This window comes from Falco peregrinus, chromosome 6 (genome assembly GCF_023634155.1).
Source record: "Falco peregrinus isolate bFalPer1 chromosome 6, bFalPer1.pri, whole genome shotgun sequence".
Taxonomy (NCBI): domain Eukaryota; kingdom Metazoa; phylum Chordata; class Aves; order Falconiformes; family Falconidae; genus Falco; species Falco peregrinus.
In genome coordinates this window covers 35,704,623-35,718,694 of record NC_073726.1, presented here as the reverse complement: position 1 = coordinate 35,718,694, position 14,072 = coordinate 35,704,623, and the positions used below count along the sequence as shown (strand labels likewise).

General features: G+C 42.9%; 1 protein-coding gene and 1 long non-coding RNA gene across 4 annotated transcripts in view; one reads left to right on the top strand and one right to left on the bottom strand.

Annotated features, from left to right (window-relative positions):
• Positions 1-6,520: 6,520 nt before the first annotated feature.
• LOC129784759 (uncharacterized) lies at positions 6,521-12,804 on the bottom strand. The gene is made up of 2 exons (XR_008747833.1): positions 12,751-12,804; positions 6,521-11,794 (listed from the first exon to the last, which is right to left on the bottom strand). It is a non-coding gene; the product is annotated as an uncharacterized LOC129784759 (long non-coding RNA).
• Positions 12,334-14,072, top strand: part of LGR5 (leucine rich repeat containing G protein-coupled receptor 5) — a 93,236-nt gene continuing 91,497 nt past the window's right edge. For 2 of the 3 annotated variants that reach the window (XM_055808529.1, XM_055808528.1), the window contains exon 1: positions 12,334-12,752. In XM_055808529.1, coding sequence (XP_055664504.1) covers positions 12,532-12,752 — 221 coding nt within the window. In that variant the 5' untranslated portion in view covers positions 12,334-12,531. The remainder of the gene's footprint in view (positions 12,753-14,072) is intronic. The other variant, XM_055808527.1, reaches the window with a different exon arrangement.

The window sequence follows — 14,072 nt, the reverse complement described above, 5'->3', positions numbered from 1 at the left end:
ACATGCCAGTATTACAATTAATCCCTTGGACTACACCATTGATTCAGCATTTTCAGCAAGTATCACCGAACCAAACCTGTAAAACACACACTGGCTTCAAAGCCAGTTTTGCCAAAGACACTGTCAATGCCAGTTCCTCCTGGTAAAATAGAGGGGCAACCTATAAAAAGAATCACAAGGCTTCTCCAGGTTATGTCTGTAGCTTCTGACTATGATTTTTTTCTATTTCTTGAAAAACTGCCTAGTAAATCAAGGGTATTTTGACCAGGGAGGACTAACTGTGAATACAGTGTCCTCATCAGGACTATCATCATAGAATTACCAGAGTGCTTTTTAACCTTCCTCCTTATATCAACTTACATTGTAGCTGGGGTCATCACTGCTAACATATGATTTATGTGGTCACCCTGTTTTTTAAAATTTCAGATTGTTCTTTCAGAATTGCCCTTTGTATATTGGGCTGTAGTAATGCCAGAAAAAAAGTCCATCCTGAAATATGTCTCATAATAATTCTGGTATCATGTTTGTAAAGGCAGTTTTCCAGAAGATTATTAGAAAAAGCATAGTCCCTTTTTTCTGATAGCTACCTTTAACTGAAATCACAACACAGGCCTCAAACAAATCTTTCATCTGGCACGTTCATGGCAGGGTGATGGGAATCTGTTGCAGCAAATCCATCTCACCACTTTTTCACATACCATTCAAACTGATCGGATAAAAAGCAAACTCCATGTCCATCCATGGCCTAAAGAGCTGAGAAAATCAGACTGGAGACCGGAGTGAGGGAAGGAAGTATTCACAAAGGCTATGTTTAACCTTCAAAGACCAGACTTGCTAGGCTACTTTAATTGTTGATAGAAGGAGATAAGCTCTACTGGGGGAAAAAGTCAAGAACGCCTAGATTGTGGCTTATACTCCGAATCATCTTCTAAAACAGCTTCTGTCTCTCGTGCATATTGTATGTTTCCCTATTTTCCTCTGGCATTTAAACTTCTCTTTCATATGACACATGTTCTGCCGTTCAGGACTTTGGGGAAGGACGGAGAGTTCACATTCATCCACTCTCTCTCCCGTGAATGGTTGTGCCAAACAGCTCTGTGGTAGCTGTTGGTCACAACACAGAGAGGGTGTTAAAAGCATTCCTTACTTTCATATAGCCGGTGCGGCCTTCCCTCATTGTACAGGCATGTCAGAGGTGATCACGTGAGCCCTCAATCTAAGAGATGATGTCCAGGATTCCTTTTGAAATCATTTGTATGTGGGTTTCCACAGCTTTATTAATAGCTATCGGTACAGGGGACATTCAGTCATTTTCCTCACTTCCTGAGGAGCTCCCTAATCTGCAGCCTTGTACTTTGCACCTGTATCACAACACTTCTCCTGCAAAGGCCTGGCGGTATGCCAAGGGTGAAACTGCAGAAGGTGGATCCAGGTCCCTTTCTTTATACAGGTAGAATGCCATTTTTTACCTTGGAATATAAAAGGCCTTTCAAGATGAACATGGGGTTAAAGGCTATATTATACAAACTCTTTTTCACAACTTTAACCTTTCTCTCACATTTAGGACAGAAACAGAACAATGTACGCTGGAAGGACTTACAGAGGTTATCTGGTTCAACCTCCAGCTCAAGGACCAACTCCAGATCAGGTTGCTCAAGACCTTATCCAGTTGAGATCTGACAAGAAACCAAAGTATCTTGAAATAAATCATGCCCCAGGCTCCAGAGATAGCCAAGAAGAATTGAGACATGGAATATGAAGTATACTGGAATAGTGAAATGTCTAGATAACAAGACTTATGAGGAGTGGCTGAGGCAACTGGGGTTGTTTAGCCTGAAGGAGACTCAGGGGGGACCTTATCACTTATCTGTGACTACCTGAAAGGAGACTGTAGGCAGGTGGAGGTCGTTCTCTTCTCCCAGGTAACAAGCAACTGGACAAGAGGAAATGGCCTCAAGATATGCCAGGGGAGGTTTAGATAGGATATTAGGAAAAATTTCTTCACTGAAAGAGTGGTCAAGCATTGGAACAGGCTGCCCAAGGAAGTGGTAGAATCATCACCCCTGGAGGTATTTAAAAACGTGTAGATGCAGGGCTTAGTGACATGGTTTAGTGGTGGACTTGGCAGTCCTGGCTCTAACGGTTGGAACTGATGATCTCAAAGGTCTTTTCTAAGCTAAATGATTCTGTGACTCCATGATTCTATAGTAGTTTTCTGTTGAGTTTTACACAGGATCTAGGATTGGTTAGACTGCACCCTTGCTTTTCCACTCCCTCTATCTCTTTTCGTACCTGAAATCACAGAAAGCAAAACTTGTTCCTGCCTAGTATTTTCTTTTCTGGTCTGTCTGATGCCCTTTCATGATAAAACTATGAGTACTTCAGAGTGCCTGGACATTTCAAATGCAAGTTTTATATTGCTGCTCTATTTTCAAGGCTCGATTAAAACTATTTTAATAGCCACTTGGTTACATTTTTGCCTCAAAGTGTAATTGTTTGAAACAAGCTACAACTCATGTCTTCTCAGTTGCCTGGAGCGCCTGCTGACCGTGCCGGAGCAGGCTCCGAGAGCGGCAGCAGCCAGCAGAGGGAGCCCCCGCTTTTAGCTTGGTCCTCTCTTCTGGCCAGTGAGCGAAGGCAGGAAGGCAACACCACGCGTACAGTTTCCACGCAGATAAACTCAAGCGTTGATGAGAGACGGTAGCCAAGTTACTTTTTAATTCAAGCATACGCATTTATCTCTTGGATGTGCGTGCGTTTGGCAAAACAACAAATAAAATCTATACCTTCCAGTAATAGGCAGTAAAAAACCATCCTTGGTGTGAATATACAAATGCACGGGAATCCATTCAACTTCTTGACAGATCAACTTGTAGATACGCTTGGAATCTTTTAATTAACCCTTGGCCTCATATGCCTCTTTGTATGTCACTGCTTTTTCAAAAGTCAAAATGTCTTCACCTACTGCTTCATCTTCAGTTCAATCACAGCTTTAGACTCCAACCTTGCAAACAAATATACGTACTTTGTCCATATGAAGAGTCCCAAAGAAGCTGCGCAATGTACGGGAAATAAATTTATTATATATCTGTCACTCTTCCAAAGAGTAGTTTGCCCTTTTAATGTCTTATTGAAATTTAATTGTTTGGGTTGTTCTGGGTTGTTGTGTTTTTTTCTTAACAGCTCTGTTACAACTCATGTTAATAACTCTTGTGAAAACATTAATAAAAGGTAGCATATTTTTCATGTGTTATGGATATGTTTTTACAGAAATGTCTGTAAACAGTTGCAATTCATCTGAATACAATTCTAAACTTGTTAGGTTTTACTCTGGTGAGGTACTGAGATAGAAATAAAAAGAATAACTTTGTATGCCAAACGCAATGGAACCAACAAAAAAGCCTCTATTATTTGGACAGACCGCAATAAATAAAAGCTGTACTTGAGAAACATCTATGTACCTGTTAATAAGTTTTCTTTGCATCTATCAACCCACAGCAATTGTAAGAGATGAAGCTTAGTCTTACCAGATTACTCTGAACTTCTACACCTCAAAATAATTTAATGATAAAAGTCACTTAATGTTGAAATTAATGTTGTCTCTCAGATACATATTCTTAAGAAATATAAAGTATGAGCTCTTACTGTATGGAGGAAGGTTCTCTTAAAAAACGCAGCATAAAAAACTTTGCTGATATACTGCTGGACAACTGTAAAGCTGGAGGAAATTCTAAATGTTAAAGCTCCAAAGTAAAATATACCATAAATAATCTTTGATCACCACTGCAAATCTGAATTTAGGATTTCAAAATAGCTTACTTAGTCTAACTTTTCAAACCGTTTTTAAGTTGTTCTCAATTTGTAATTAAGTTGTGCAAAGTCAGAACAGCAAAAACTACTAGTGTCTCAAAATTAGCAGTTACAGTTTGAATATGTAAATAAATAGGAATACCACATTCTGAAGATTTCTGGGCACAAATGAGCATTACTAAAGAGTAGTATCTGATTTGACTGAAATTCACCTGTGAATAATATACTCCTGCCCTAAAAAAAGTTGAATACAATGCTACTGTATACACACATACATATACATATCATAATGCATTACCTGACAAATCCTAAAACACTGTATGGAAGGGGCAGATTTTGCTCTCTGTTACAAATGGGTCAAGCTGCAAGCTGTTGAGAGGACAGAATTCTAAAGCAGAATAAGAGGACAGCTGAATTCTGCATCGGCACCCACGAGCAACGCAGCATCCCTTATGAGTTGTCTTCTCTCCCCAAATCATTGCAATTCTATTAAGCTCCCATGTTCAAAGAAATACTCTGTAAAATCATCAGACCAACAGACCTGACACATTTAACTTCTTTCCATAATAATGTTTTCTAAAATTCTGCATTAATCATTATTATTCTTAATATTAAGGGCATTAAGTGTGTATTTGTTCCACAGATGAAGTTGTGTTCCCTGAAAAGGAAAACCTATAATGGCAATTAAAGTGAAAAAAGTAAAAATACACTGGTTTTGACTTGGTTCTTTTAAATCCACTCCAAATGGTCAAACTCAGAAGTAATTATTTTTCAACACAATGTATTGCTTTCTCCTTTTGTCATTTTCTTTCATTTGTATTTTTTAAATTCCATCTGTTTTTACCATAGAAATATTTCAGAGAAAAATTAAACTTGACCAAACACTGCTTTCTATACTACTGCTGCTTCGGACCCATTCCAAGTGGCATTAGACTAAAATGATTAGCACTGATTTACTTTCAATCTTCTGTTCTACCTGTCTCATGGGCTCATATATTGAGCCAAATGCAGACCAAAAAATGTTCGTAAACAGAATATACTAAGCCTGGCCTTTTCATATTAGTCCTTGTTTGCCAGAGTTTCCTCTTTCCTGCATATAACTTCTCAAGGCTATGCTGTACTGTAGCAGCAACTCTAATCATAATCAATGCAAGGATACTTTTGCACAGCAACCTTGATTTAACTATCCACAAATACATAAAATAATTAACATGGGTGCTTTGAACCACTTTCTAGAGGAGTCTATTACTCTTAATCAGCTTCAGAGAGATGCCTGAGAGATTAAATTTGGGTGGTATGAACACTCTCCCCTCATCTCCTACTGTCTCCATTAACTACTAAACAAAAGTTGCCAAACCCTCAGAGGCCTGAGTTATTAACAGAAATAGATATATTGGCTTCCATGACCAGGTCTATGAACTACGAATTTGAACTTCAGACGCACTTTAAAAAGAAATTCCTGCAGCAACCATGCATTTGGAAATTTCAAGGTTAATGAGAGCAGCTGGAGGGATATTCAAACCATCCAGGATGGGCAACTCTATTAGCCTTATAAGAATCTTTGAGGTTCCCTGTGTGATCTCCATGGGCAGAGATAAGAATACTCACAGCTTGAAGCCAGAGGCCAGCAAGTGCCTTCCGCAGGTACCTCTGTCTTCAGTGATGGAAGATGAAGCTACAAGATGCAACACCCTGCTCTCCGCTTTTGTAAAGATGTTATGTGTCATGGGTCTATGCTGACACTCTGTTAAGGCGAGGTTTATAAATATAAAACTATTTCAAATAAGTTGCTTGCCTCAAAGGCAAACAAATCCTAAAATAAATGTTCCTGCCCTCAAGCCAGCTAACCAGCCTTGCCAAGGAACAGAAGAGCAATGCAATGCATGTTACAAATATGTTAATGTTCTGTAAGTCCCCAGTTCTGACATTCAGCCCACAAATGTATCTCTGTATCTTTCAGAAACGTTTAGTGCAAATATATAGCAACTCACAGAGTATTAACACTATGAGGGGCAGTGTTTGTAGAAGAAAGGGCATATAAACTTCAGAGTTGTGTATTTCAGCTGGCTTAGTTTATTGCAGGTACCAAGGCTTCTTGCCTTTTCTCCTGCAAATTTTTTGTGTGCCACCTTCCCTCCTCTTCGCTGTAAAAAAAACTCCCTGTCATTCCCCTGCTCAAAACTTCCTATTTGTGTCCCTGTTCTCTTTGTTCAAATACAAGGGCTCCTCCAATCAGCTGCTCTCATCCTCCTATAAACGTCTGTGCTGCAGTCATTCTTCCTTTGCTCCATGCTCCCCTGCATAAGGCTGCATAAGCTCCTTGGCAGCTGTAAGCGCACAGTTCCACTTTTCATCCCTGCTGGTTGCTCTGTCCAAATTCTTGAACAGTTCCCTTCTTCCACCTACAGCAGGGGCCCTGCGTGATTGCCAGCCACGCAGAAGAAACAGCATGTCTTGTACACCCATATAAGCATTCTACATGACCTGTGCCACTGGCAGGCTCTGGCGGAGGCTTTGTGCATGTGTTGAAGGTCACAAACCTGTATTTTGCTCCTTCCCTCCCTTTGTGTCATTTTGCATTACTGCAGAAGGGACTGTATCAACTCAAGAGAGTCAACAGAGGTGGGTAACATGTCCTGCCAGTTTATCACCATGGTACAAAGTGAGGATGAAGCACATGAGTCACAAAAACGTAAGACACTTCAGCATCTATTCTGGTTAAGTATGTACTAAAAAGCTTTATTGATTAATTTTGCCCGAGGAAAGATGCAAATAGTTTTCAGAAACTTGTAGAAAAATGGAGTCCGATAAGGTATTTCCTGCTTGATTTTTCCGAAGTCCTAGTCAGGAACAGGAAAAGCACTGCTATCAAGATGATAGAGATGTTTGAAATCTTTTGGTCTTCCTAACGGAAGATTCTTGACTTCCCTCTCTGCAAAGAAATCTGCTCTGTCTGTGCTTACACCTCAGAGGCCAAATACACAGACAGAAATAAAAATACAGACCCCTCCCCCCTTCTAGAGAGGAATTTACAGGAAAACAAGGTATTACACCATATTTAAAGCCTTTTGACAATTTGTTACAATTCTGTGCTTCTTAGATACATTTATTTTGCATGGCAGCTCATCCCAAAGTGACTGAAACTATTACAACCACTACAAAAAAAGAAAAAAAAATCCATTATTGTGACCTCCTTCAGACAACTACAAAACAATGCAATCACTCACTATACAGTATCATGTAAATACACTTCAAAAACCACAGGAACCCCAGGGTGTTTGCCACACAGACACAGTGAGAGAAGGAAGGATGAAAGGATTGGACAGAATTTCTACACAAACTGCTAAATTAAGAAATTATTCTATGCTTGCACGTGGTATGTATCAACTCTTGTCTTTTACCCAGAGAAGAATGCAGATCACCACAGCACATAGAGGACACAGAAACAGATCATGTGCCTCCACGCGCACACATATTCAAAGGTTTTATGTTTTACAAGTGTTAAGGAAAAAAAACCCACCTGCAGCCCTCTATGAACTGGAGTTCACTTCCTCACAGATGTGGAGGTATTGACTTTCCACAGGACTCCTGAACTTTGTTGCATTAAATGAACAATATTTTGGAGACCTTCTTCAAAGTCCCACTGACAAGCGCCACAGAATGTAGCACTCTCTGGACTTATCACTGTGCTATAATGCACAATAATGCATTTTTAAATGTTCAGCTCTGACACGTGCTATATATGGAAGAAGTAGCTATTGATTACTTTTGTGAGGTGAGAAAGTAGAGTCCCAAGAATACGCAATTCAGGAAACAGTGAAAGGGTTCATCCAACACAACATATCCTTCCAAAATTCACATCCTTCTTTCAGTCCTTCTGAGAAACAATTGAGCTCACTTGCCATTTGGGTTCAAACCTACTATGTGGCTTTCTGTGCATGTAAAATCAGGACAAATCAGTTCAGAGACCTGTTGCAATGATTTATTGATCAGCAGAAGGCACAGTTAAGACTACAATATAAATACCCGACTAAAGGAATGCTACAGGTGATTTGACCTGCCTTGCTGCCACACTCCCATGTGGTACAGTTCTTAAGAACCTGTATCGTAGCTGTACAAGTAAGAAAAACTTTGAATGTGCAGTTAGATACAGCTTGAGAAAAAAGACTGATGAGCCAAAATGAGAGCTCTTGTCTGTTTTCAAATATTAGTCTTTCTGATAAAAAGTATTATTCATCATCTAATGCCTTACCGTTCTTCATGTACCTTTAGACCTAGCTTACGCGTTCTCTTCTTTCTTCTTTTGGCTTTACGTGAGACCTACAAGGATAAGGCAACAAACCAGTAAATGTTAAAGAGTTAAAAAGCATCATTTAAAGTATTGTTTAAAGTGCTCAATTCTTATGTTGGTGAAATACCCATTTAATGCTTTTGCAGCCTGGCTGTAATTCCCTGTCACATCCACCTCAACTCAAAATAATAGAAGGTTCTCTTCACATAGTTTATTTCCACATCTTCACTTTAACACATGGATTTTATTTCCTAAACAGGGAATTGCTGTAATGCTCAGCTTTCATTCCCTCCAAACAAACATTCAGTAAATCTGCATCCTACGTATTTACATTTTTTCCTTGTTTCTTCTCCTGAATGCCTAGCTATTAAAACGTGCCTGGGCAATCCTGACTTTTCCACTAATGTTGCAAGCTTTCCTATCAGATATTTTCAGACTAAAAATAATGTTCATACCAGCATTTGCTTCAAAATTACATGGATAAGTCAACTGTCACTGTATGAATTGTGATAGTAATAAGGTTCTTCTATTTTTGTCCCTTCTTCCCATCAGCAACTTGACTACTGAATAATATTTCAGGTGAACCCAAGTAAATCTTACCTGTCAAATGTTTCATCTTGGTCACAATCAGCATACCAACTACAGAACTGTTGAGGGAAGAGTGCAGCTAGGTGGCACTGTGCCAAACAAAAGAACCAATATAAAAAGACAATTTCTAAAGATGCATGATATGGCGTGCATGAAAACCTGAACAAAAACAAGTTGATGACACATAATCCATAATATTATTGCGACTGACAAGCTGTAGCCATGTGGTAAATTGAGCAAGGGTAATTAAAACTCCTGTATTTCTTTCTGGTTCTAGAAGTGACTCTACCCTAATCATCCTACATTTCAGGTACCAGCATTTATCACTATGTAAAACAGAAATGGTGCTTGCCTTGGTCTGAAGAACATTGCATGGCTTAATACAGTGATGTACATACACATTAGGTTAAGATCCTCAGTGAAACATGATAGATACATGAAGCAAATGAATGTCAACATATATTGATAGGTAAATATGGCATCAAATGAACACAGTATATAAATACCCTTCTGCTGTATGTATAATAACCCTATATAGTGATAAATCTTAAAGATGTGCACCATGCTGTAGGGCTAACCAGAATGAAAGGACAAATCAAGTGTCATGCAAAAAGGAAAGGATCCTTCTGCACAGATCAGTGGGCAGCTGCAGTACCACTCTACAGTAGCACAGCCTAAAGGCTACTCTTTCAATATATGACTCCAACACATTCAATGAAGAATTTCTTCTCCCAATGGGCAGAAAAAGAAATTCCACCCTGCACAAGAGCTTTATTTTCTCTGCAGCCTAACCGCATGGTTGTAGTGCCTTCTAGGAACTTACCCTTCATCCATAGCCAGAAAAGGGAAAAACAAGCTACAGTCAACTGTAAACTACCTTGTCCTTTGTTGCTATGCTTTTTACTTCAGTGCTGTATTGGACTTGCCTTAATATTTAAGCTGGTGCAGGATCTGTTAATGTTTCTGCTTCAAACTCCATTTCGGCTGGGACAACCGATCAATTCAGCATAAATTTCCATTGTTAAATCCTGTAGCCACACTCTTTTTTAAAATCAGTTCATCCAGTTTAAGCTTACAAAACAGAAATAGCAGTGAATATTTTGGATACCTGATTTTCTTTTTACAGTCCATTATTTTAAAATCAGATTTCACATAACGTCTAAAATCTGTCATGCCATAAGTAATGAACTAAAAGATGCATGTTAAATATATATCTGCTGTGCATTCTTGACATGAATTGGTACGCTTTTGTGTGCTAACAATATATAATGCAACATATCATTTTGTTTTTTCATACACAACATTCCATAAAGATATCTTTTATACTGATAAAATTTAAGCTGGAGGGTTGTCACAGTATATTTCACATTCAGAAGACAGGGTTTTTTGCCTGAGTATCCAGAAGTCAGGAAGAGATTAGAGAGCTCTCTGCTGAGATCCCTAAGGGGTTTGTTTGCTACCTTGACAAAAGCTGAAGACCACGGATGGCTGTACCATGGATGTCACTTCAAGCGACCAGGACATTATGCTGAGCTGTCAGAACCTGCAGGAAATCTTACAGTTACAGTAGCCTTTTGGAACAGTAACAGCACCTCCTAGAGATGTTACCAAACTGACAAATGTTTTTCCTTTTCTCTTTATGCAGAACCAGAGATCTATGAGAAACATGAAATGGAAATAATTGTACAGCCTAATTTAAATGTACAAAGATAGGAATTATCCATATCCATTCCTACCAAATCCTTTTAATCCTCAAGCTACTCTTCTTTCACAAAATCTTTAAGTAAAATGGAAGTACATTACACATTTCAAAGAAAGTTGCTAGCTGAACAACTGCACTTATGCAAAATAAACATTCAAAGGAGGATTTTTACAGTTAAACCCTCACTACTAATTAATCTATGTCTAACTTCAGATAACTTGCACAAGCTGATAAATTCTCAACACAAAATGAACAAACAGTATACACTTTGCTTTCTAGAACAAACAAATTAACGTGTGCAATAGTCCCAGGTTATATAAATACTGTTTCAATACAGTTATGAAAAATATTTGCTTATTTGTTAACTACAACTATTCTGACTTTTGGCAGCACACAATAAGGACTCCATCTTGCAGTACAGATGTCCAACAGAAACTATTTCACCCTAAAAGAAAGTGAAGTATTCACAATTTATCAAACCATTAGCATGTACGTATTCAGCACAGAATGAAACTTCTTAAAAACCATGAAATTCAGTGACGAAAGTATTGCTGTTTTGCAGTGATACTAGACACGAGTAAGTAACAGTCAAAGTTTTTCGGGAACAGATCTCCTTGACAGGTATCACGGTACATAATGAAAACTCCACTTCCTGCAGAATTTTTCTCCTCAGGCATTTCTTCTGGACAATCTATGCTTTCAACCATTGTTTTTATTAGCTTAGGATAAGGCGATGCTTGGGGAAAAGCTTCCCAGCAGCCCCACAGGCCTAGATATACAAAACATTCTGGCCTGTCTAACCAGCCAGACAGCAGATTCCTTTTTTATTATTTTAAATAAAGCACTTGAGCTCCAGTACAAGATCCTTCTGCAGCTCAGATTACATCAAATGATGGTCCAGAGGTGGGAATAGGGATTATAAACTGGGTAGAATATAAAAGCATGCATTTTGTCAGCCTTTTCATTAGGCTCTCATTTCAAACTTAATTGTAAATTCAAAGAGAGTGTAGCAGAAAACCTTTAACTAATGCTCTCCAATGCATACCGAGTAGCCTGACCAACAATTTAGTCACCAGTCTAAACAGGAATTGGGGCTGGGAGCGGGTTATTAAACCAGCAGCTACTCTCAAGTCTGGAGCTTGCGGTCCACTTTGTTCACACTGAAAACTGGAGGGAAAACAAAAAGGTTTTAAGAAATCGGCGTCCTCACCTTTCCCTCATCATTGGCTTTGGCATACTCGGCCACAGAAGAGCAATGCGAAGGCCAGTTTTTGCATGATAAGGAGCGGAAACCTCTGACAAGACGTGGGGCGCTGGGCGAGGGACAGCTCAAGAGCTTTCAACACCAGGCGTGCTGCAAAGGCAGTTTCCCTTGGCAGCCGGGCTCCTTCCCCTCAGCAAGCCTGCGATTTAACCAAGTGGGATCCAGGGAAGCGAGTGGATCCCCATCTCCAAATGGTTCACTCTGCAGCCGGGCAGCTGCTAGCTGACGGGCGGGTTTCCTGGCGGGAATTAAGGCCTGGGTTAGAGCTCCCTTCCCGCCCGAAGGTGCACCCAAGCCTCTGCCCCAGCACCCCAGAGACACTCCGCTAACCCCACCGGCTCAGCACCGTCCCCCCTTCTCCGCCCCAACCGACGCGCTGATTTCAAATGGAATGGCGGGGGTGGTGGTAGGGGGCGTCCCGCCCGTCACGCCCGTCCCGCAGCCTTCCAGAAACGTCCACTGCGCGGCCCCCTGCCCTGAGGGGAGATCACCGCCCTGAGGCGAGACCAGAGGCGCAGCAGCCGCGGGCCGGCGGGCGGCGGGGAGGCGGAGGCGGGGGGGAGGGGGGAGCCCCCCCGCCTCCGCCTCCCCTCCGCCCGCCGGGCCCGCGGCCGCCCCCGCCCGCCCGCTCCTACGGCGGCGCGGGCAGGGCCCGCCGCGCTACGGCGGGCAAGGCTGGGGCGGCGTCAGCGGGCGCGCGGTGCCGGCTCCAGGGCTTTAAAGCAGCGTGTAAGCTGAGATGCTACCACAGACAGCGGCGCGGCGGCGGCGGCCGCAGCAGCTCCCCGAGCCCAGACGGGCGCCCGCCTTTCGCCCCCGCCGCGCCGCGGGGCATGAGAGCGGCCGCCCCGCAGCTCTAGGTATCCCCCGGGCCCCATGGCGACGTGCCGCGCTGCCCGCGCCCCCCTCCTCCTCCTCCTCCTCCTCCTCGTCTGCCTGCCGGGGCTGCGGCGGGGGGCGCGGGGCGGCGGGCAGCGCCCGCGGGGCTGCCCGGCGCCGTGCCGCTGCGAGCAGGAGGGCGTGCTCGTCCGCGCCGACTGCTCCGACCTGGGGCTCACGGCCGTGCCCACCAACCTCAGCGTCTTCACTTCCTACCTGTAAGTGTGGGCAGCCGGCGCGGGCGGGCCGGGGAGGGGGCACCGGCGGCCGCCCCTGCGCCGGCAGCGGCGGGGCGGCCCCGCGGGAGGGCCCGGGCCGGCCCCCGGCGGTGACTGGAGGAGCGCGGGGTCGGTGCGCTGCCGCGCCGCTGCCTGGAGGCAACACCCGACTTCAAATAAGATTCTAATCGGTTTTTAATCAGCGGGCGGGTTGTAAAGCGTTTATGGGTATCTCGCTATCTCGGTGCCCGGTCCGGCGCCTGGAGGATCGCTGTGTGATGTGCCGTTTAGAGGGTAATTAAAAGCGATTGCAACAGCAGAAACTCGATTCGATCTGCAGGGACGTTATCTTCACCTTTGCTTCCCGGGACAGGGCTTTGAACTGCGGTTGCTGCCAATTTAATCTTTAACAGATCTCCCCTCGGGTTGAGGAAAGGCAATAAATAAAGCGAGCTCCCGGGAGGCGGGCGGCGCTCGGAGCACGGTGGGGAGCCCCGCGCTGCCGCCGCGGCGGGCAGGTGCCTGTGGCCGAGCCGGGCCCGGGCCGGCGCCCCCCGCCCTCTGCCTCCGAGTACCGGGCATCGCCGCCGGGCCGGGCTGCGGCGCGGGGAGCTCCGCTGCGTCTGGGCGCGCCGCATTACGTGCACCGTGTAGGGACAGTGACGGCGTGAGCGGAGTTCTGTATTAGGAAACACCCAGAATCGTGTGGAAACTTTTTCTTTGTTTCCTTCTCTTTGGCAGAAGGGTCATCGTTTAGCCTCTCTTGGGTTTGTGTGTTGAAAGTCTTGGTGCAGTACAAGTGTTATTTTAGTGCCCTCCTTGCTGATTTTATACACTTCTTTATGGTTGCATGTCCAGTAGCTTGTTAATTTCATGCTTATCTTCCATATTCAGCGTACGGTGCATCTGTTTCTGAATGTGCTTGTCCGTCTGTCTACTTTGACATGCCGTTGACACGCTTGCTGCTATGGTTACTGTAAAGATGCTTTCACGGTACTGTGTGTCTGGGGTACTGAAGTGATAATTCTGAACTCACTTATCTGTTAATACCATACTTCAAAGAACATAAAACATATGTTGTATCTGAGAAAGCAGATGAAACTAACCTAGAAATGGCCTCAGAGAAGTACAATGTGACAGGGTAGGCAAAGTAGAAATGAAGTGTAACCAATAAAATCTTAACTACTAACTATAGTAGTTAAGTTAGGAGAAAGTTTAGTTTAGTGAAAGTAGCATTGGTTTAGAAAGAGGATGTGCAGCTGACTTCTGAATATTATACATGTAAATACTGTTCTGAAATTACCTTAATAAGATCAGTTT